Genomic DNA, 24768 nt, shown 5'->3' with positions numbered 1-24768 from the left:
GCAAAAACAACAGGTGATGGACCGAATGTGGATCAATGTCACACACTCAACCCAGTCCAAAGATCTGGGCCCTAATCCATCGTTTTTTTGCACTCCACACCACCCTGGGTTAGACAATGGCGATATGCAAATCAGCTCTGACCCTGTGCCCCATGGGAACAGTCCAGTCCGAACTACAAAAGCCATGTCCTTCCCAGAACGGAATCAAGCATCTGAGGACCGGACCGGTTTCGAGGTAACACCTCTCATCAGCCCGGCTAGCTTGACTCCAGTGGTGTGGAGTGCCTGGGACCCACGTCTGGGCATCCCCAGCGCACTTAGGGCGGAATTTGCAAAAACAACAGGTGATGGACCGAATGTGGATCAATGTCACACACTCAACCCAGTCCAAAGATCTGGGCCCTAATCCATCGTTTTTTTGCACTCCACACCACCCTGGGTTAGACAATGGCGATATGCAAATCAGCTCTGACCCTGTGCCCCATGGGAACAGTCCAGTCCGAACTACAAAAGCCATGTCCTTCCCAGAACGGAATCAAGCATCCGAGGACCGGACCGGTTTCGAGGTAACACCTCTCATCAGCCCGGCTAGCTTGACTCCAGTGGTGTGGAGTGCCTGGGACCCACGTCTGGGCATCCCCAGCGCACTTAGGGCGGAATTTGCAAAAACAACAGGTGATGGACCGAATGTGGATCAATGTCACACACTCAACCCAGTCCAAAGATCTGGGCCCTAATCCATCGTTTTTTTGCACTCCACACCACCCTGGGTTAGACAATGGCGATATGCAAATCAGCTCTGACCCTGTGCCCCATGGGAACAGTCCAGTCCGAACTACAAAAGCCATGTCCTTCCCAGAACGGAATCAAGCATCCGAGGACCGGACCGGTTTCGAGGTAACACCTCTCATCAGCCCGGCTAGCTTGACTCCAGTGGTGTGGAGTGCCTGGGACCCACGTCTGGGCATCCCCAGCGCACTTAGGGCGGAATTTGCAAAAACAACAGTGATGGACCGAATGTGGATCAATGTCACACACTCAACCCAGTCCAAAGATCTGGGCCCTAATCCATCGTTTTTTTGCACTCCACACCACCCTGGGTTAGACAATGGCGATATGCAAATCAGCTCTGACCCTGTGCCCCATGGGAACAGTCCAGTCCGAACTACAAAAGCCATGTCCTTCCCAGAACGGAATCAAGCATCCGAGGACCGGACCGGTTTCGAGGTAACACCTCTCATCAGCCCGGCTAGCTTGACTCCAGTGGTGTGGAGTGCCTGGGACCCACGTCTGGGCATCCCCAGCGCACTTAGGGCGGAATTTGCAAAAACAACAGGTGATGGACCGAATGTGGATCAATGTCACACACTCAACCCAGTCCAAAGATCTGGGCCCTAATCCATCGTTTTTTTGCACTCCACACCACCCTGGGTTAGACAATGGCGATATGCAAATCAGCTCTGACCCTGTGCCCCATGGGAACAGTCCAGTCCGAACTACAAAAGCCATGTCCTTCCCAGAACGGAATCAAGCATCCGAGGACCGGACCGGTTTCGAGGTAACACCTCTCATCAGCCCGGCTAGCTTGACTCCAGTGGTGTGGAGTGCCTGGGACCCACGTCTGGGCATCCCCAGCGCACTTAGGGCGGAATTTGCAAAAACAACAGGTGATGGACCGAATGTGGATCAATGTCACACACTCAACCCAGTCCAAAGATCTGGGCCCTAATCCATCGTTTTTTTGCACTCCACACCACCTTGGGTTAGACAATGGCGATATGCAAATCAGCTCTGACCCTGTGCCCCATGGGAACAGTCCAGTCCGAACTACAAAAGCCATGTCCTTCCCAGAACGGAATCAAGCATCCGAGGACCGGACCGGTTTCGAGGTAACACCTCTCATCAGCCCGGCTAGCTTGACTCCAGTGGTGTGGAGTGCCTGGGACCCACGTCTGGGCATCCCCAGCGCACTTAGGGCGGAATTTGCAAAAACAACAGGTGATGGACCGAATGTGGATCAATGTCACACACTCAACCCAGTCCAAAGATCTGGGCCCTAATCCATCGTTTTTTTGCACTCCACACCACCCTGGGTTAGACAATGGCGATATGCAAATCAGCTCTGACCCTGTGCCCCATGGGAACAGTCCAGTCCGAACTACAAAAGCCATGTCCTTCCCAGAACGGAATCAAGCATCCGAGGACCGGACCGGTTTCGAGGTAACACCTCTCATCAGCCCGGCTAGCTTGACTCCAGTGGTGTGGAGTGCCTGGGACCCACGTCTGGGCATCCCCAGCGCACTTAGGGCGGAATTTGCAAAAACAACAGGTGATGGACCGAATGTGGATCAATGTCACACACTCAACCCAGTCCAAAGATCTGGGCCCTAATCCATCGTTTTTTTGCACTCCACACCACCCTGGGTTAGACAATGGCGATATGCAAATCAGCTCTGACCCTGTGCCCCATGGGAACAGTCCAGTCCGAACTACAAAAGCCATGTCCTTCCCAGAACGGAATCAAGCATCCGAGGACCGGACCGGTTTCGAGGTAACACCTCTCATCAGCCCGGCTAGCTTGACTCCAGTGGTGTGGAGTGCCTGGGACCCACGTCTGGGCATCCCCAGCGCACTTAGGGCGGAATTTGCAAAAACAACAGGTGATGGACCGAATGTGGATCAATGTCACACACTCAACCCAGTCCAAAGATCTGGGCCCTAATCCATCGTTTTTTTGCACTCCACACCACCCTGGGTTAGACAATGGCGATATGCAAATCAGCTCTGACCCTGTGCCCCATGGGAACAGTCCAGTCCGAACTACAAAAGCCATGTCCTTCCCAGAACGGAATCAAGCATCCGAGGACCGGACCAGTTTCGAGGTAACACCTCTCATCAGCCCGGCTAGCTTGACTCCAGTGGTGTGGAGTGCCTGGGACCCACATCTGGGCATCCCCAGCGCACTTAGGGCGGAATTTGCAAAAACAACAGGTGATGGACCGAATGTGGATCAATGTCACACACTCAACCCAGTCCAAAGATCTGGGCCCTAATCCATCGTTTTTTTGCACTCCACACCACCCTGGGTTAGACAATGGCGATATGCAAATCAGCTCTGACCCTGTGCCCCATGGGAACAGTCCAGTCCGAACTACAAAAGCCATGTCCTTCCCAGAACGGAATCAAGCATCCGAGGACCGGACCGGTTTCGAGGTAACACCTCTCATCAGCCCGGCTAGCTTGACTCCAGTGGTGTGGAGTGCCTGGGACCCACGTCTGGGCATCCCCAGCGCACTTAGGGCGGAATTTGCAAAAACAACAGGTGATGGACCGAATGTGGATCAATGTCACACACTCAACCCAGTCCAAAGATCTGGGCCCTAATCCATCGTTTTTTTGCACTCCACACCACCCTGGGTTAGACAATGGCGATATGCAAATCAGCTCTGACCCTGTGCCCCATGGGAACAGTCCAGTCCGAACTACAAAAGCCATGTCCTTCCCAGAACGGAATCAAGCATCCGAGGACCGGACCGGTTTCGAGGTAACACCTCTCATCAGCCCGGCTAGCTTGACTCCAGTGGTGTGGAGTGCCTGGGACCCACGTCTGGGCATCCCCAGCGCACTTAGGGCGGAATTTGCAAAAACAACAGGTGATGGACCGAATGTGGATCAATGTCACACACTCAACCCAGTCCAAAGATCTGGGCCCTAATCCATCGTTTTTTTGCACTCCACACCACCCTGGGTTAGACAATGGCGATATGCAAATCAGCTCTGACCCTGTGCCCCATGGGAACAGTCCAGTCCGAACTACAAAAGCCATGTCCTTCCCAGAACGGAATCAAGCATCCGAGGACCGGACCGGTTTCGAGGTAACACCTCTCATCAGCCCGGCTAGCTTGACTCCAAGCAAGATATATTGCAATGGCAGCGAACATTCTGTGCATTAACGCAGCAGACTCAGGTGGCAAGGACAACATCACTGACGGCTGTGCCTGAGTGGAAAAATAAGTGCATGCTCTAGGCCTCTGGGTTCAACTATGTGCAATGATTTTGGGATTAAGAAGACACGAAGTTCGGAGATTATCATAAACAGCCAAACTATATAATGCAATAGCCAAAAATCTACATGAGTCACTAAAAAGACATCCAACACAGCTTTAGACCATGCCAAAATGTTTAAAATCTGAAGCCAGACAATATTACCATGTTGCAGTTTTCATGGCAGAAAAGATAAATTTGGGCAAATCACTTAATCTTCCCGTGCCTGAATGTGTAATGTAAATACGGTACTCATGTAAAGTGCTCCAATACCTTTCGCGCTATAAAAAAAAAACATTAAGACATCTGGCGCAACAAACCACTATGCTGTGACTGCAAATACAATGCAAAGGTTTTACCAAATGTGTTCAAACAGTGCACATACACCCCAGGGGCTACCAATCATAAATTGTTTGACGGGTTGTAAGGGCTTAAATATGTATGATGCCCATTCCAGATATCATCAGCTTTGATTTCATACAGTATTTCATTTTTAGTAATTCTAGATTTAATTGTTTCAACAAACAGTTTTATTTTATCAATTTACATCTACCCTGTACAATAAGAATCCTACACTCTGGGGAAATCATTTCATGCAATCTAGAGTTAGCTCGCTTCCCAGTTAATGTTCTCTAGTCACTCCTAAATCTCATACATTTCTATGTGGTTGTGGATCATTTCTGGAACTCAATCGCCCTTCCTCTGTAAGTCTTTTAAATATAGCTAATTTTCCCATGCTTCTTGGAGATTACCAGTTTCTCTGCACTAAACGCTTTACAATGGCGAAAGCATTTTAATGCAGAGTTCTGTAGGTAAGGCAAAGCAAGGCTGACTCAATAAGTCATTTATAATATTGGTCTGGTGAATTTCCAGAGTGTCAGATATGTAGTCAGACTTATTCACTGTACTACATCATGATCATCCCACAGTTCTACCACCTGAGTACAGTCTAGCCACTCATGACTGTATCAACTCTTTTCTTCATCGCACCTCCAGCTCGTACTTGGACCGAGTAGCTCTAGTTTACACATTTTATGCACCCTCCACTATACCCTGGGAAATATTTTTTTGCAATAGCCTAGGCTGCTTGGTGGTGCTTTTTTGGATATGTCAGCTATGTCTATGTCTATGTGGGGGTATTTATAGAGCACCCTGTTACACCAAGGAGTGTCCTGGCGCTAAAAGCTGAAGGGTAGCAGCAGGGAAGAAGGGTTACGGGCATGAATAGAACCAAGTTTTCATTTTTTTCCGGAACAGGGGTGTGGTAGATTCAATGTTTCTCAGATGGAGGGACCTTTTGTTCCAGAAGGGAGGTCCAAGGCAGGAGGGAGCCTTACCCCCTGATCTAGACTTTTTAATACGGGGATGTTGGCTAGCAGTAGGTGGGAGGAACTGAGATTTTCTTTGTGGGGCATAAAATGAGATCATGCTGTGGAAATACCCTGGTCATGACTCATACAGGGCTCTGGGTAACGAGCAGAGTCTGAAAGATTATTCTTTTCCTTACTGGGAGTCAGTGGAGGCTCCTCAGAAGGTGGGACACAGGCGCATTCCGAGGGAGCTCAAAGATGGTACGGGCTGCTGCATTCTGGACAAGCTGAAGCCTGTCCAGCAAATAACAATGCATGCCCAGATAGAGGCCAGTCCCGTAATCCAGCCTGGATATAATCAGGGCTTGAATCACCTGTTCTCCCACTGCCTAATGGATTGCAGAAATATTTCCATCTGTGTCCTTATTCCACTCAAGTTTATTTTCCACATAGAGTTTCAAGAAGTCTGGTTGGACATTTTTGCATCCAAGATAGGATGACAGGCTTACTGCATCACCTGAAATTGCATTTTCTGATCCTACATTGCCAATATATCCTCTGACTCTCATCTTGTCACATATTCTTTGCAAATTTTAACACCATCTGTGTTGGCTCATTATATGTAAATTTAGCTTTTAGTTTTAATCAGCTTGGTGTTTCACTGTTTAGGGACACAGCATATGTTTTGACGAAACATCCTTTACATTATCTTCACTGTTTTCCTTTTTGTGTCTGTGCTGATGACGTTTCCCTGACGATAAATCTATTACGTATTGGTGGAACACGAAAGTTGATCCTTTCAACATCACTTGGTGACAGAAATGTTTTTATTCATAAGAGTACTGATATTACCAAAGTCACAGCTGACATGTCTGAGCATGTGGTGAGGTGTTGTATTTATTAGATAATATTGCTAGAGATCCGGTTTAATGCACGGGAGAGACTAAGAGTACAATGGTTCAGGAACCCTGTAATTTAATAATTTAACACCGCATGAATGAGCAGTTTCCTTCCCTATAACTATGGCTGTCATGAGTTCCCTTGTAATTGAGACAGATACCCAATGTATCTGTAACTCTGGGGTTGGAGAAAATCCACCCAATTACGAGTTGGAACCTGAGGGTTCACTAAAAATGGAGGAATTACAGCGAGAATCGGTAACTCTGGGTCCGACCGCCCTGGTAATTTTACATTTTGGGCCAGACTTTCAACCAGAGATTTTGGCTGCCTTTAGCAGTGTTTCCACAGATCTCATAACAGCAGTTGCCAGCCCCATCGAAATTAAACAGTCACTCATAACGAGGGACTTGCATATAGATTCATCAACATAAATTGCGATCGCAATAGCTGCGAAATAGCTATTGCGATCGCAATTCCATGAATCGCAATTCATGAAATGAAACCTGACCAAATTGCGAATTCGCAAACATATTTTGCGACTTCCCAAAGAAAATCGCAGAATCAAGGTGGAACCCCCTTTGCGAATCGGAAATTGCGAGTTTCAAATGTTTCTGCGATTCCATTTGCGAATTCGCAAAATAATCGCTAACCAAATGCATAAAATATCGCAATTAGCGAAAAACCTCAAAATCGCTATTTGCGAGGCACAATTTAAGGAGAACCCAAACCAGGTGGTAACCATGAAGTTTAAAAAAAAAATTGAAAAATTCCTAACTAGCCACAGGTGCGGGGCTGACCAAACACACTTAAGGAGACACAGTAGGAGCATGAGGACATTCACAATTCCTGTACTCTACATGGTGGTTAGGCGGCGAAGGCTCCAGGCTGCAGAAAGGAACAGATGCAGGATCCAGGAGCGAATTTTCCGCCAGCGGATCACACTACTGGGCCAAACTGAGGAGGAAATCTACTCAAAGTACAGGCTGAATGGGGCAATGATTACAAAGCTCATCCGGGACCATAACCCCCTGATGCAGCACCCAACGAGGAGGACCAATGACGTGCCCACCCATGTCCAGGTCTTGTGCAGCCTGCACCTCCTGGCCTCCGGAAGCTTCCAGGGGATAGTTTCCATTGCAGGGGGGATCTCCCAGAGCACCATGTCCCGCTGCCTAAGGAATTTCCTGGAGGCCATGCTGACCCGGCTACACCATTACATTAAATTCCCAACCACCCAACAGGACTTGAATCAAACCAAGCTAGAATATTACAACATAGCGCAATTCCCCCATGTAATTGGATGCATTGACTGTACCCACATCCACATCTGCCCACCCGCAGAGACAGAATAGATGTACCGGAACCACAAGTCATACCACTCACTGAACATCCAGATGGTGTGCAACGCTAAGACAATCATCACCGACATAGTGGCACAATACCCGGGGAGCACAAATGACTCCTTCATATTCCGGCACAGCGGCATGCACACGACTGGCCAGGGGAGACTATGGCGAAGGACACCTTCTAGGTAAGTACACATGCCAACAAACAGTACATCGAGACCATGTAGCTGCGCATGACAGGCACTCACCCTCTGCTCCTTTCATTCAGGTGACAGCGCATACGGCCTCAGTGAGTACCTCCTCACCCCATACCTCAACTCTACCACACCACAGCAACGACGTTACAATGCTGCACACATTCGCACAAGAAATTGCATTGAGCGGACTTTTGAGTTTTTAAAGAGCCGATTCTGCATTCTACACAAGACTGGTGGGGCCCTCAAATACCAGCCTGAGGTCTGCTGCTGCATCGTGGTCGTGTGTGCAATACTCCACAACATTGCTACCAAGCAGAGGATACCTGTGGATATCTCTGGCAGTGAGTTGGAAGAGGACAACTGCCCACCTGCACATGTGCAACATGCACGCGCGGAGAATCCTGCTGAAGGACACAGGCGCCGCAACCAAATCACTATGAACTATTTCTAGTGCACCCATTCCCCTCACACAACACTGCACTCATGCTAATGACATGAGTCGGATTTACTTGTGACCATAAATTCTTATTGTTATTTCGCAATAATGTGTACTACAATTTTCTTAGATATTACATGTGAACTGTATTCCCTCATACAGCCCCATGATAGGGTAGAGGGCATGCTTATGTAATCAGCATGGCCCTGCTGGCAGAGTTCAAAGTGTCACTGGCGCCTCCGGCCGGACGCACCAGTCACCTCTCCGTGTCCTCCACAACACTGTTGGCCCGTGATGCTGCAGTGGGCCTGCTGCTGGGGCGGCGTTCCGTTACCAGCGACAAGGACATGCTGCTGTGACTGGAAGTGCCCTCGCTGGCATCATCCCCCCCACTTGCTTGGCCATGGCCAGACGCCTGCAGACTGTGCACAGCTGTTGTCACCTGTTCAAGGGCCCTGGCGACGTCCTGGCAGCATTGGACCATCTGCATCTGCATCGCAAGGGAGCGGCGCGAAAGTTGGGAGGTGGCATTTCCTATGATATGATTAGATCTGGTGTAGGCTGACAGGCGGGTCAGCAGCTTGCGGTGGTGGGGGCGGGTGATATCCTGCTGGGACACCAGGATCTGGCTGTTCTCACGGTCAGCTGCAGTCATGCCCTGCATGCATTCTGTGAGCTGGCCCACATTTCGCGCCGTCTTATTTAGCTGCAGGTGGATGGCTGCCAAGTGCCGTGCCTGCTTCTGGTATACTGCGGACATCCGACGTTCTATGGCCAGCCCAGGATCCCGTACATGTACCCCCCTGCCAGCGCGTGTTGAGACATCACGCTGCTGCCTCATCAGTCCGCTGGACTTGGATCACACAGTGGCTGTGCGCCTTGTCTGCCTCCTGGCTTCTGGTGGTGTGGCCTGTATCACTGCCATGGGTGTCACTTGGGGTGGTTGCTGGGCATCTGTGGCTGCAGGGGTGGCCCTGTCCACATGGGGAGGTGGTGGTACTGCTGCTGGTGGCTGAGATGGTACGGATCGTGGGGCAGGATGGCCCTCTCCCTTTGTGTCCTCAGGGCACTCCTCTATGTATAGGGCCTCACTGTCGGTGCTGGGTTGTTCAGACGCACCAGTGATGTAAATGGGTGCATGACTAATGATATGTATCTTGCACATGGGATGTTGCTACATGCATGCAGGTCTGCATTCCCTGACTGATTTAGGAATAACTTTCACTTGACAGGTCTGGCTGTGTGAGGCTATCCGGGAACTGTGGTCACACTACAAGTCCCACAATGCAATAGGGCATTTCAGGTGTGCATGGCCTGCATTACTGGGGTTATCAAATAGCTAGCTCTGGAGTCATGGGCATTGTTAGGGGACGGGGTCTCAGTCGCATGGCACTTACCTTGGGATTGTTGGGTGGGGCTGGAGGAGTCCAGCCGGGTGACCCCCACGCAGGCTGCAGGATTTTGGGTGTCCTTCACAAGGTCTTCCAGTGGAGTGTTGGGTGCAACAGTGGGCTCTCCTCCTCCGGTGGCAAGTCGCTCCCCCAGCCTCTCAGCGATACGCTCTTTGGCACGCCCTCTGAGGTCATACCACCTCTTTTTTAAATCATCGATGGAGCACTGGGTCACTCCGACTGAGTTAACCTTTGCGCGGATGCGCAGCCAGATGCGCCGCTTGTCCGCCTCAGGCACCCTCCGGAAGTCCTTTCCAAAAAGGCGATCATGGTCCTTAGAGACTCCCTCAATGAGGTACTCCTGCTTCCTGGGACATTGTTAGTTGTTCTTTGTGTCCTGGTGTGGTGCTGCAGGTAGTCTGTTGTGGAGCTCTGGCCAGTGCTGCTTCCACTCTCAGGCTCAGTCATCAGAATGAGGGAGGGAACGGCCTACTTCCTGGTTGTGATGTCATCATTGTGCTCGAAATGCGGCTTCCCGTTTTTGCGATTTCGGTAATTGCGAGTTCGCAATTTCTACATGGAAAATGGGCGAATCTGCGATTTTTCTGTGATTTAGCGAAAACCACTATCGGCAATTGCGGCCGATTGCGATTCGCTTTTTATAATCGCTTTTCTTGATGCATCCCATTCTGCGAATTCTAAATTGCGATTCGGTATTTTTCGCTATTTAGAATTCGCAGAATATGGGCTTGATGCATCTGGGGGATAGTACTATAAGTTCTCTGTAGTGTATAGTGATGTCAGGGCTATGATCCCAATGCTCTGGACATGTGATGGAGATGTATTTAACTGTCTGGAGGACTGGTTGAGAAATGTTGGCAGAGAGTTCTATATCAATGAGCCTGTTCTGGAAAGGTGAGCTGACTCTTGTATGTTTGGAATAACAGGACTTGAAGCACATGGTTCAGGACCTCTAATAGTGTCCCTCAAAATAATGTAGCTATAAAACTATAATTAATGTAGGGTGAATAAAATATTTTGTTGTTCTTTTTTAGGAATTCAACCAACAGATTAATCATTTAACTCACTCAGAAAGCCTATCAAGCGCAGATAGTCTTGAAGATGGAGAAGAAGAGCAACCTGTTGGAGAGGACTTTGCAGAACCTTCATTTGCAGCACAAGAAAACTCCTCATCCTACAAACCACAAAGACCGCAATCGGCTAAACCATCTCACCTTCGTGCTGCAGGGGAGGGGGTTACTAAGAACGAGCAGGTAAGCAAGTGGCTTCAAAATTTAGACTACCAGAACAATGGTTTGACACCTCCAGATGAAGTATCGGACAAAAACATGTTTAATCCCAAAGACGAACACTTGAAAAACCTTAATGAAAAATCAAATGTAAATAGTGAGAAAGCCAAGACTGACCTGCATGTCTCATGTACTACACCAGCTGCAGAAAATAGCAACAGTGTTTGGTCATATAATGAAAAAGAGGAGAAGTTCATACCAAAAACCAATACTTGGGTATCTCAATCACCTGCTTTTGAAATGGTGAGCAGGGAGAAACTGTTGGCTGCTGCTAACCATTTACGAAAAAACACCAATGCTTGGGCCACTCCTGATCCCACTCCAAGACAAGCAGTTCAGGTTTGTACACAAGAGGATTTGTCTGAACATACGCATCCTTCAAAGGCAACATTAAAGCATGCAGACCAGGGCATAGCAACATCCAAAATGTCATCTAGGCAACACAATCCTTCTTATAGCTCATATCATAGTGTAATCTCAACAAATTACATACAAGAAAGTAAACCACCAAAAGATGTAAGCTCTGCTGCAACTGTTTATGAGCTAGATGATGCTGCTAACGAAAGTAATATTGTTTGCCACTCATTGCCTACTGACCAGACTGACCAGTTTATGAGTGAGATGAGCAATAATCTCATGTCTGCCTCTTCACGAGTTACATCTAGATCTCACATGATGTTGAACTATAATAATGAAATAGATAGAAAAGATCAAAAGGAACATGGCAGAACAACAGGAGCATCCTCGTTTCATGCTGCTGTCAATGTTGATTTATTGAGAGAGCAAAACAAACAGAGAAACATTGAGGAGAGTGAAGGAACCAATTTGCTGAAAGGCATTCTAAAAAAATATTCCAAATATGAAATTGGTTACTCCGAGACACTGCCTTTCAATAGAGGTGTTAGGTTTGCTAACCAAAATCAAGGTGGTATCAGAGATAGTTTGGAACTAACAAAAACAAAAGTAAAATACACAGAAAACCAGAAGGCCAGTAGAAAACTCAGGTGGTTTGATGAACTGGACAACCTCATGGCAGAAGATGAAGAGAATGCTTCCAAAAACAATGTGACAGGAATTTTGGAGACACAGTCTTCCCACCATGAAACAAAGGGAAAATCAGATAACTTGAACTTAAGAAGTGCCACCACAGGTGCAAACTATGTAGGTTCAAACAATCAAGAATATTTTTCTAAAGTTGCCCAGATGACAGCTTTTATTGTACCAGAAAACACGCCAGTACCTGTAATTTCCACAGGCTACCATTTTGCAAAGCAGGCATGGATGTCATCCAAAGGAGAAAACGGAACCAACCCTGGCAACAATAGTGAATGTCAGAAAAATAACACACCCAAAGGTAAAACAAAGGTTGTTCGAAGGCCGAAATCTGCTAAAGCTCCAGCTGATGCTGGATACAAGACTAGAAAAGGTACAGTGATACGACCGCAATCAGCCACGGAGGCCAACAAAGTGGTCAAAACCCAAGGTAAACTTATCATGCCCCATCCACCACCCAAACCAGTGTCAGAAAACAGAGCTGGACAAAATGTAACAGACCCAGTCCACCAACCACTGCAAACTGATTATTTAGATGCAAGAGATACTGTGTTGTACAATCAATATTCCAATAAAGGTAAACCAGAAAGCAATTCATCCTCACACAACGTCGTGTACAATAACAACTCAGTCATTATGATGCCATCACCACCTTCCCAAAGTTCACCTGCATATGACACAGTGTCAAAAACAATAGTAACTGTCAATACCATTCAAACAGTAACCCAAAAAGATAGTTCAGCAGCTCCTCCTAAAAGAAGCCCAATGTATGGAGAAAATGGACTGCGTCTTGATAGAACACCAACTGATGAAGAAATCACTCTTCTTTGGCATGGAGTGCGTAATGCCCTGGCTCATAAGGATTACAGTACAGGTGAGTTTCCATGCTCTTTTGGTAAAGATATTGTAGTAGCTTGCTTTGCAGGTGAGAAGGATAATATTGGCTTTGTTGACAGCCATATATAACAAACGAGCAATGGATCTGGGCCAACCATTTACCAAATATACTGTGAAGCGGAGGCCTTCCTATGGCATTAGCTTTTAGATAACATTCTACTTTGAAACTTGTTTTTTGCAGCAACAGATCATCAATTTACACATGATCACACTATTTGCTTTATCATTGGCTATTTCTCTACAATAAATTTGTACAACAATTACAGGAAACCTGATTGTCATACTGTTGTGCATGGTATTAATGAGCTATTCTCTTTACTTGGCATTGTATGTTTTAAATTTTATAAGAATATCTTCTTAATGATATGTACAGATAAGTCTTGGAAGATAAGTGCTATAGAGATACCAAAAAATCAGTATAGAAACAGGTACTGATATATTCCACAGGGTTAAATTTATAGAGTAAGATCTCCTCTGATTTTAATTTTTGATATTTGCGCTATTTTAACCTATAATGTTCATAAAAACATGCTATTATAGATGATTTGTATTTTTCATTGATCAATATTTTGCTTAAAAGTAGTTATGCTGTTAGAGTATTACACATCATTTTGTATAAGGAACAATGTAATTGTAGAAACATAGACTTACATATTGAATATGTGTGTGCTAAAGAAACACGGTATCCCAGAGCCTGGGAAATGTACGCAATAGTTAACAATAGCAAGTATATAGTTATTGTTGAGTTGCACTTTCTGTTAATATATCATTTTTTGATTTACTAATATCTTTGGCAACAAACCTACACAAACCTTTGCTAACAGTAAAAGGGTTTCTGATAGATGCATCTGCCTTGTGGATTCCTCACCTTGTGAATATCCCCCTGCGTCAGCAAGGTTCAGAAAATTCTTTGTAGCACGCCGGCGTGGACGACGTCATAGGGGCACGGCATCGCGCGCGACTCCGTCTGACGTCACCGACTCCTTATTAGGACTACGTCAGCGTGATGACATCAGTTCCCTTTTTTCTGCGTCATCGACGCTAACGGTTTCTGGGATCTTCTGTGATTCAGATAGTAACTTGTTACTATTTTGTGTTACTGTTTCTCTGTCGAGTGTCTGTTCTTCGTCGAGGATGTCGTCGAGGAAGACGGGGTTCAAACAGTGTAGGTCGTGTGCTAGGATGATGTTGATTACCGATCCGCACGACGATTGTTTGTGGTGTTTTGGATCGGACCATGCTGTCAAGAGCTGCCGATCATGCTTCAAGATGAACCCAAAGGCTCTACGAGAACGTGAGGCGAAACTTCTGCTGGCCAAGGTGAAAGGAAAAGAAGCTGGAAGGTCTTCGAGGTCAACATCTAGACGTTCGAGGTCAAAGCAGAAGTCGCGATCGAAGTCGAGGTCGAGATCGGCTTGGAAGTCGAGGTCCAGAGTGAGGTCGAGGTCCAGATCAAAGTCGGCTTCGGGTCAGGCTTCGGGCTCCTCGAAGAAGAAGCACAAGAGGAGGAAGCATAGTTCAAGACATCACTCTGGCAAAGAGTATTCAGATTCGAAGAGGAAGTCTTCCCTTAGACATCCCAAGGACTTCGTGTCACCTTCATCTGAGCGATCTCGTGAGGTTTCCCCGGATCCGGAGCAAGAACCGAATCCGGATTCGCATCATTCTTCGGCACATGAGGAAGACGAGGAGATTCCTCGGGCACCAACTCCGGTGGTAAACCCAGAGGACCAAGAGGGCCAGGAAGAACTGATGCAAGAGCAGCCTCCTTCGGAGCAGCCGATGGGTTCGTACCCTCCCTTTCCTGGTCCTGGACAGGACCCCTCGCATTTCCTAAATGCCATGTTTGGCGTTTATACAAGGGCAATGTACCCCACTGGTGCACCGGCTGGTCCCATGGGTCCGTTGTCGTTTTACTTGGGTGTCCCTCAAGCTTACGCTCCGGCACCTTTTATGCCATTTATGCCGACGCCTTATACACCTTGGCTCGGTACGGCCAGGCCGAGGTCATCGACTCCGCACACGCCTTCGCCGGCTCCGGAGCGACCTCAAGAACTGGATCGAGGTACGACGCCGGTTCGAGATTCTCGTCCTCCAGCTGTCCCGGCTCCTCGTTCGACACCAACTCCGGCTCCGTCGGAGTCGCCACCGGATCCGACGACTTCGATTTGTCTGGTTGTGCAAGCCGCTTGTTCCAACGGGTCTGCAGGTTCACTTCCACAGGTGCCAGCAGACAAAGACTCTAAAAAATTGGACCAGTCTGCAAAAAAGATTTTCTCCTCGGGTAGCATGGCTCTTAAATGTACCAATGCTACTTGCCTGCTGGGGAGATATATTCCTCTATTGATGAAACAGTTGTCAACTAAGCTTCCAGAGGAAGATCGAAAGAACTTCAATTAAGTAGTCTCTGATACTCAGGCAGCGGCCCGCCAGGTTATTCAGAGTGGCATGGACACAACGGACTCTGTGGCCAGGATAATGGGCTCTACTGTTGCCACGAGAAGAGCCGCATGGCTTAAGTCTTCTGAATTTTCAGTCTACTCTAATAGAATTACCATTTGACGGAACTGGCCTCTTTGGAAAAAAGCGGATGTAGCGTTGGAGAGGTTCAAAGATAGCCGGGCGACGGCAAGATCTTTGGGCCTACAGGCTAGAGGCTCTATCACCAGGAAGTTTAGGGGATTTGGTAGATCCACTTTTCGTCCCTATAAACAAGGCCAGCAGCAGCAGCAGCAGCAGAACCCATTGTATAAGTCTTACAGCGGTAGACAAAAGAGTCGTGCTCGTGGACGCCAAGCCTCCTCCTCCTCTACTTCCTCCTCTAACAATCATCCCCCACCCGCAGCAGCAAAGCAGCCCTAGATCCACCATTCTGGATCATGCGGGTCCAGTAGGGGGTCGGCTTACTCATTTTCTACGGGATTGGGAATCGGTTACATCAGGTCTTTGGGTTCTCAATCTCGTAGAAAATGGGTATGTACTTCCTTTTCAGGAGTTCCCTCCCAATTACCCTCCTTGCCAAGGTTTTTGTTCGGAGGACCACCTGCTTCTCCTGCAGGAAGAAGTCCTGGCACTGTTCAGAAAAGGTGCGATAGAGGTGGCTCCAGAGCAGGAAAGGGGTCAGGGGTGCTACTCCCGGTATTTCCTGATCCCCAAGAAGGATGGCAGGTTACCTCCAATCCTGGACCTCAGGAATTTGAACCTCTATCTCAAACAGGAGAAGTTCAAAATGCTCACACTTGCACAGGTTCTTCATGCGCTGATGGAAGAAGACTGGATGGTGTCGATCGACTTGCAGGATGCGTATTTTCACACCCCCATTCTGAAGTCGCACAGAAAGTATCTCCGTTTTTTGGGTGGGATTGCAACACTACCAGTTTGAGGTCCTTCCGTTTGGGCTTACTACTGCGCCTCGAGTTTTCACCTAGGTGATGGCTGTGGTGGCTGCACATCTCAGAAGGTCGGGGATTCCAGTATTCCCGTACCTGGACGATTGGCTGATCAAAGCGGAATCTCCAGAGACAGTGCTCCGTCATCTGCAGGAGACAACTCAGTTGTTACACATGTTGGGTTTTTCCATAAATGTACCCAAATCTCACCTGGTGCCCTCCCAGCGCAACCTGTTTATAGGTGCGGTACTGGACACAACTGTGTGTCGTGCATTCCCTCCTCCTCAAAGGATTCATGACATACAGGAAATGATTCCCTTGTTTTGCAATGGAGCGGTCGTTCCAGTCCTGAAGGTTCTTCGCCTGCTCGGTCTGATGGCTTCTTGCATTCTATTGGTCAACCATGCACGCTGGCACATGAGGGCACTCCAGTGATGCCTCCGCAGGCAGTGGTATCAGCACAACGGAGATCTCAGGGAGTCAGTCAGGATCTCCAGAGAAACTGCGGCGGATCTGTCTTGGTGGAGCGTGGAAGGCAATCTGTCTCAAGGGAAGCCTTTTCAACTACCTCCTCCGGTGGCCAGGGTGAAAACGGATGCATCCACTCTAGGGTGGGGTGCACATCTGGGGGATCTGGAGGTCAAGGGTCTTTGGTCTCCAGAGGAAAGGTTGCTTCACATCAACCTTCTAGAATTGCGGGCAATACGTCTGGCGCTCAAGGCCTTCCGCCCTTCCCTTTGCAGTCAGTCAGTACAGGTCCTGACGGACAATACGACCGCGATGTGGTATATCAACAAACAGGGAGGAGTGGGGTTGTGGTGTCTCTGCAGAGAGGCTCTGCGACACCTGGCCGGAGTTCTGAACGTACGTCCAGACAGCCTCAGTCGGCGGTTCTCGGGCGATCACGAGTGGAGGCTCCATCCAGAGATAGTTCGCTACATCTTTCGGATGTGGGGAACTCCTCGGAGGGATCTGTTCGCTACTCACGAGAATGCTCACTGCCCGTCATTCTGCAGTCTCCAGTTTCCGATGCAAGGAGCCTTGGGGGACGCGTTTCAGTTGGGTTGGGGAAGTCAACTCCTTTACACGTTTCCTCCCATACCTTTCATTCCTCGGGTTCTGAGGAAGATTCGCCAAGACCGGGCCCAAGTCATATTGATCGCCCCGGATTGGCCAAGAAGGGTGTGGTACACGGATCTTCTCCACCTCTCCTCTCACCCGCCGCTCCGTCTCCCTTTCAGGGCAGACCTCCTCTTTCAGATGGGGGGTCAGGTTCTACAGCCCCACCTCCAGACATTACACCTTCATGCCTGGAGATTGAAATGGGCAACTTGAATTCATTTTCTCTCCCTCACGATGTGGTGGATGTCATTCTTTCTGCCAGGCGTGACTCCACTAAGTCCATATATTCTTTTAGGTGGTCTAAATTTGTCTCTTGGTGTGGGGAGAGGGCTGTTGTCCCTTTGAAGGCTCAATTGTCTCACATTTTACAGTTTGCTCTTTCTTTGGCGCAGCAAGGTTTTGCCTTTGCCACAGTCAAGGGTTATCTTTCTGCTTTATCGGCATTTCTCTGTTTGCCGGATCAGCCTTCTCTTTTTAAGTCTCCTGTGGTTTTGAGATTTTTGAAGGGTCTTACTAATAAGTTCCCTCCTATTCCTTTTATTGTTCCTCATTGGGATTTGAATCTTGTTTTAACCTATTTGATGGGTTCTCCCTTCAAACCCTTGCACAAGTGTCCCATGACGCTTTTATCTTTTAAAACGGTCTTCTTGGTTGCAATTACCTCGGCAAGGAGGGTAAGTGAGCTTCAAGCTCTTAGTTCTTGACTATGCATGCTGAAAGAATGGTACTCAGGACCAGGGCTGCTTTTCTCCCTAAGGTGGTAACTCCCTTCCATCTAGGACAATCCATTACCCTTCTTACCGTCTATCCTCCCCCTCACCCTTCCAAGGAGGAGAAGAGGCTTCATCGCTTGGACCCTAAGAGAGCAGTCAGTTTCTATCTCGATAGGACTAAAGACTATCGTATGGATGATCAGCTCATTGTGGGTTTTGCTGGCTGCAAAAAGGGCAGAGTGGTGCGCAAGCGCACACTTTCCAGATGGATAATCTTGTGCATCAAGATTTGCTACTCTCTGGCGGGTAAGGACCCTCCTGAGGGTAACAGAGCTCATTCAACTAGAGCAAAGTCTGCAACATCCGCTTTGTCTAGAAGTGTTCCTGTTGAGGACATTTGGAGAGCCGTGACTTGGGCCTCCCTCCACACTTTCGCGAAGCACTACTGCTTAGATACCGAGGTGAGGAGGGACGTCCACTTTGCGCGCTCTGTCCTCCAAGATTTTCTGGTATAGCAGAGTGGACACCCTCCTCCGGGAGTGGGGACTGCTGTGGGACTCTATTCACAAGGTGAGGAATTCACAAGGCAGATGTATCTATCAGAAGAACAAGTTACTTACCTTCGGTAACGCTTTTTCTGGTAGATACAGTATCTGCCTGTGGATTCCTCACTGACCCACCGCCTCCCCGTTGTCCACTCTGCTGTACTTGTATTTATGTATTCATATGCATGTTTATGATTGAAATTTTTATTTGGCTTACAAACCTTAGCTACACACTGTGTGTATGCAGTTTTTAGGATTTTATGTACTGTGTACAGTGTATATGTATATATCTTCTGTCATTGGTCCGTCCGGGTGCCTCAAAGGCACGGAAAAAAGGGCGGAACTGATGTCATCACGCCGACGTAGGCCTAATAAGGAGTCAGTGACGTCAGATGGAGTCGCCCATGATGCCGTGCTCCAATGACGTCTCCACGCCGGCGTGCTACAAAGAATTTTCCGAACGTTGCTGACGCAGGGGGATATTCACAAGGTGAGGAATCCACAGGCAGATACTGTATCTACCAGAAAAAGCGTTATAAAAGGTAAGTAACTTGTTCGATTTAGAGTTTGGTGGAGAGGGTACTCCGTCACAATGGCGACAGAGTACCCTCTCCACCAAACTCACGGTCTGCCCGCCTTATTGTGGTTGAGCAGAACTTAAGTATGTTGATGGTGGAGCTTACTATGGCTCCGACGTACTCTTTTGATGGTCCAGCAGAGTTTAGGCCATCGGAGGTCAGCCATCTGACTGTCAGCCCAATTTAGAGTGGGCAATTGGATGGCTTCTTTGCCATCTGCCGCCAGGAAAAACTGTTGGCTGTAAAAATAAAAAAATTATCCCCACACCATGGGCTAAAAGTACAATGGCGCAGGGGCTATTCATTTGACTAAAAAAAAAAAAAGAAAAAGTATGTAAAGTTTAACAGCCAGCTGTCCTGTTTGACTGAGCCATTTGTCAAACTTTTACAACATTGACAGAATGACAGGAAAGTAAGGTGGGAGCGTTGAGGTGGTTGGTGGATGTGAGGTGTGATTATAATGGTGACGCTGAGATATCCCACACTGCGACCTTACATACCCAGCAAATACATGGAGAATGTTTTTCATTTCTCAGGTTTTCAACATATAAGACATTTTGGATGGAAGGTTAGTGTGTTGCATGAATGTGCTATACTCCCAGATGCATAGTAAAAGATTTACTTAAGATAAGGCCATATAAAGGATACAGTGTCTGCACAGTCTGTGCCTCTGTGCCAGTACAGCGATGCACTAATTGTGATTGCTCTTCAATCTGTCTAGAAGGGACATATGTTAAGGCAATATCTAGTGTGGTGCATGACGTAACTGTGATGAAATATAGTATTGTCTTCTGCAGTATGACTATATGTTTAGCACCTTCTAGATGCATTCTCCTGTAACGTCGGAGAGGAACCTAGTGTGAGCCTATGCCCTGTTGTAAATCCTGTGTTCCCTCTGAGCCGGACTGTTGTAAATTGTCATACGGCGTATCTTTAGAACAAGTTTTTCGAACTAGTAGCTCATGAGCTACTGATATCTTCCAGCTATCTGTAGTTAGCTTTCCACTGTTCAGCCTAGCCTACTAAATTAGGTTTTGCTTGCTAGAATTAATATATGTATACCAAAATTGAAAAGCGCCATGATGCTCTTTGGAGTGACAGCTGAACTTTAGAAATCAATCAATCAAAACATTTATAGAGCGTGCTACTCACCCCTCACCCATGAGGGTCTCAAGGCGCTGAAAGGGGGGGGTGCTACTACTGCTCGAACATCCAGGTCTAGAGGTGTTTCCTGAAGGAGAGATGTCATGGGTCATTCGTAGGTGTGCGGGGAGGCAGTTCCATGTTATGGCCGCCAGCTAGGAGAACGATCTTCCTCTGGCGGTGGTTCTGCGAATCCGTGGGATGTTGGCGAGGGCGAGGCTGGCGGAGCAGAGCTGGCGGGTGGGTTTGTAGAACGAGAGGCGGCTGTTGAGGTATTCGGGCCCATGTCGTGGAGCGCTTTGTGTGCGTGGGTGAGGAGCCTGAATGTGATCCTCTTGTTGACAGGGAGCCAGTGCAGGTTTCTGAGGTGGGCGGAAATGTGGCTGTGGCGAGGGATGTCGAGGATGAGTCGTGAGGAGGCGTTCTGTATGCGTTGTAGTGGTTTCTGAAGTTTGGCGGTGGTTCCTGCGTATAGGGCGTTTACGTAGTCCAGTCAGCTGGTGACGAGGGCCTTGGTGACTGTCTTTCTGGTTTCAGTGGGGATCCACCGGAAGATCTTTTGGAGCATGCGCAGGGTGTTGAGGCATAATGACGAGACGGCATTGACTTGCTTGGTCATCCTGAGGGAGGAGTCCAGGATGAATCCCAGGTTGCATGCGTGGTCCGAGGGTGTCTGCGTGGAGCCCAGTGCTGAGGACCACCAGGAGTCGTCCCAGGCGGAAGGGGATTGTCCGAGGATGAGGACCTCTGTCTTGTCTGAGTTCAGCTTCAGGCGGCTGAGCTTCATCCATTCTACGATGTCATCCCTTCCAGTAGGTTGGTTTTGGCGGTGGCTGGGTCTTTGGTGAGGGAGATTATCAGCTGGGTGTCGTTGGCGTAGGAGATGATGTTGATGTTGTGTTTGCGTGCGATGGTGGCGAAGGGGCTCATGTAGATAATCAAGCGGGTTGGGCGGAGCAGATGATCTCTGTGGCTTCTGAGCGGAAGGGAGGGAGGCGGACTCTCTGGGTTCTGTCGGAGAGGAACAAGGTGATCCAGTCCAGGGCTTTTCCATGGATCCAAGTGGTGAAGAGGCGGGTTATTAGGGTGCGATGGCATACAGTATCAAAGGCTGCCGAGAGGTCCAGGAGGATCAAGGCGGTTGTTTCTCCGTTGTCCATCAGGGTCCTGATGTCGTCAGTGACTGCGATGAGAGCGGTTTCGGTGCTGTGGTTGGCTCAAAATCCGGACTGGGATGGGTCAAGCGAGTTGTTTGCCTCTAGGAAAGCAGTCAGCTGTTTATTGATGGCTTTCTCGATGACTTTGGCCGGGAAGGGAAGAAGAGAGATGGGGCGAAAGTTCTTGAAGTCTTTGGGGTCTGCTGTGGGTTTCTTCAGAAGGGCGTTGATTTCTGTGTGCTTCCAGCTCTCAGGGAAGGCGGCTGATGTGAACGAGATGTTTATGACGTTCTGGAGATGGGGTGCGATGATGGTGTCTGCTTTGTTGAAGATATGATGGGGGCAATGGTCCGAGGGGAAGCCGGAGTGGATAGAGTTCATGACATTGGTGGTGTCTTCAGAGCTGATGGGGGTCCAGGCGCTGAGGGTGGTGGTAGGGATCGCTGGTTCGGTGACTGCAGGCGGAGTCTGGGGTTCGAAGCTGTTGTGTATATCTGCGATCTTTCGGTGGAAGAACGTGGCGAGGGAGTTGCAGAGATCTTGTGATGGTGTGATGTCATTGTTGCTGGCGCTGGGGTTGGAGAGCTCTTTGACGATGTTGAAGAGTTCCTTGCTGTTGTGGGTGTTGTTGTCTAGTCGCTTTTTGAATGATGTCCTTTTGGTGGTGCGGATCAGCTGGTGGTATTCGCGGGTGGCGATCTTGAGGGCTGTCATGTTTTCTGTAGTTCGTTCGTGGCGCCAGGTTTTTTCGAGGGTTCGGCAGGATTTCTTTGATTCTTTAAGGGCGTCTGTGAACCATGAAGTTTTCCTATTGCCGGTCATGCCTGGGGGATTCGTCGGTGGTGCGAGGTTGTCGGCGCAGTTGGTGATCCACTGTGCGAGGTTGTGGGCTGCGTCGTTGGTGTCAGCGGTGTTGGCTGGTGGGTTCTGGCTCAGCGATGAGAGGAGCTGGGCTGTGGTGACTTTGCTCCAGAATCTGTGGGGGATTTGTTGCGTGCGATGGTGGGAAGTATTCTTTTTGAAGGTGAAGTGGATGCATGTGTGGTCGGTCCAGAGTAGTCCGGAGGAGTGGCTGAAGGAGACGTTGTTTCTGGCGGAGAAGATGGGGTCGAGTGTGTGGCCAGCGATGTGGGTGGGGGTGTTCACCAGTTGCTGGAGTCCGAGGTTGGCGAGCAGGGTGGTGGTGTTGTTGTCGCTGTTTTTCTCCAGGTGGAAGTTCAGGTCCCTGAGGAGGATGTATTCTGGTGAGGCTAGGGCGTGCAGATGAAGTCGGCGATGGTTTTGCTGAATTGTGTGCGTGGGCCCGGGAGTCTGTAGATGAGCGTTCTTCTAAGGGTGGTCTTGGGGTCGGTGTGAATCTGGAAGTGTAGGTGTTCGGTGGCGGAGAGTGTGTCTTCGGTGATGCTCGTGATGTTGATGGTGTTCCTGTAGACGATGGCGATTCCTCCTCCGGTTTGGTTGACGCGGTCCTTCCGGGTGATCTTGTAGCCGTCCGGGATGGCTATGGCGATGTCGGGGGCCGAGGAGGCGTTCATCCAGGTTTCCGTGAGGAAGGCGACGTCTGGTGCTGTTGTGTCCAGGAGGTCCCACAGTTCGACGGCATGCTTGTGGACGGAGCGTGTGTTGAGGAGGATGCACTTGAGGTGGTTGCTACCTAACATAACATAACATGAAAATATGAGCATTTTCAAACCCAGAGTTGATGTTTGAAGACACATTATTGAATTTCCAAAATATATTAAAAACTGATATTGGAGTAATATATTATGCAGTATTGGGGAGACTTATTATCATTTATCAATATTAGCACTTTGGTGCATTGGGCATTGTATTTCAGCTATGACTGCTATGTTATACTCACATAGAGATGTTCGAAATGACAAATCATTTATTGCTTTACTGCTGGCAATGAAAATGATCACAGCTGTTGACCCGTTGGCTGATGCCGTCGGCCAACAGTCGTCGCATGCATTACCTTGGTAGTGCTGCGCAAGTCCGTTGGCGGACGCTGCTCCACCCGTTTTTCGAACGTTCAGCACTGGAGCTGAACGTTCGACGCAGCCAACGGGTTAATTTTGCATAAGGTGGCCCCTAATCTAATCTTGTCTGATGTGGTCACTGTTAAGACACTAATACTATAAGTTGTTCTGGATGATTTTCATTGAAAATAAGTAGCTCTTATTGCAGAAAGGGTTGGAGACCCCTGCTTTCGAGTGCATCCAGTGGTCACCTATAGCAGTTACGAGGGAGTTGTGAACGCATGGGGTGCAGTTGACTCACCCAGTAAGTCACAGGTTTTACATTATTGTTTCTGCGTCATTGACAAAACAAAATGGTTGCATTATGGCATGGATCCAGATAGCATTTTGACTTTACAGTGAATAACTGGCTACTAATACTCAGTAAATGGATGTTGAGGCTAGTATAGTCTTCGGGGTTAAAGTTAATGAATGGGTATCTTGATCTGTATGGGTGTACAATCAAGGCCCTAGTGCAAGAGAATCCACTGAAGTTTTTTTGTGCTTGCCACATCTGCTGTGGTGTGCACTTGATGGTGGTATAGAATGCTGAATGAGATGTGTCAATATCTGTAACTTGCAATATGGCCTTACAGATGTTATGGAATCGGGGATCAGCACTTTCACCTGTATGTTTTAACATTTATGTGGCCCCGATGTTGTATATGTAATGCTACTGAGGAGTTTATTTTTATGAATACACAGCTGAGACTCGGCTACTGATCAAGAGCTTGTCTTCTACAAAAAACATAGTTTTTGACTAGCTCCGCACTGGCCATAAACTACATGATATTGAACTCAAAGATATAAGTGGTATGTACGATTGCTTTGTCCTACTGATATTTAACCACGCAAAGTACGTGATCCTCTGCCCCAAATGTGGTGTTGAAAGTGAAAATGTAGATATTACACTATACACATTAGTAACAGTGTCTCAGGATGTATTTAATGTGGATAGGATTCTGAAATAGCTGGACCCTCACATTGCACAGTTGTACAGTATCTGCCTTTACATTATTCAGACTGGATTATGCCAGTGTTGTGAATCTGGGCCCGACAATATTTGTGCTACATAGTTACAGGTACTGCAGAATGCATCCTCTACAATGCTATTAAATCTGCCCAGGCTTGATCATGTGACCACTTCCCTTCATGCTATACAGTGTAGTCCAGTGCTGTTGTTTAGGTTCCATGGCAGCCCTCAAAATTTTGAAAAGGG

General features: G+C 48.2%; 1 protein-coding gene across 2 annotated transcripts in view; it reads left to right on the top strand.

Annotated features, from left to right (window-relative positions):
• The window catches only part of CEP126 (centrosomal protein 126), a 343370-nt gene that overhangs the window by 211548 nt on the left and 107054 nt on the right, over positions 1 to 24768 (top strand). For both annotated transcript variants that reach the window (XM_086935283.1, XM_086935284.1), the window contains exon 6: positions 10680 to 12861. In XM_086935283.1, the coding sequence (XP_086791409.1) occupies positions 10680 to 12861 (2182 nt within the window). The remainder of the gene's footprint in view (positions 1 to 10679; positions 12862 to 24768) is intronic.

Source organism: Lissotriton vulgaris, chromosome 8 (genome assembly GCF_964263255.1).
Source record: "Lissotriton vulgaris chromosome 8, aLisVul1.2, whole genome shotgun sequence".
NCBI classification, from domain to species: domain Eukaryota; kingdom Metazoa; phylum Chordata; class Amphibia; order Caudata; family Salamandridae; genus Lissotriton; species Lissotriton vulgaris.
The sequence above is the reverse complement of the archived record's forward strand: the minus strand, read 5'-3'. Positions and strand labels throughout refer to the sequence as shown.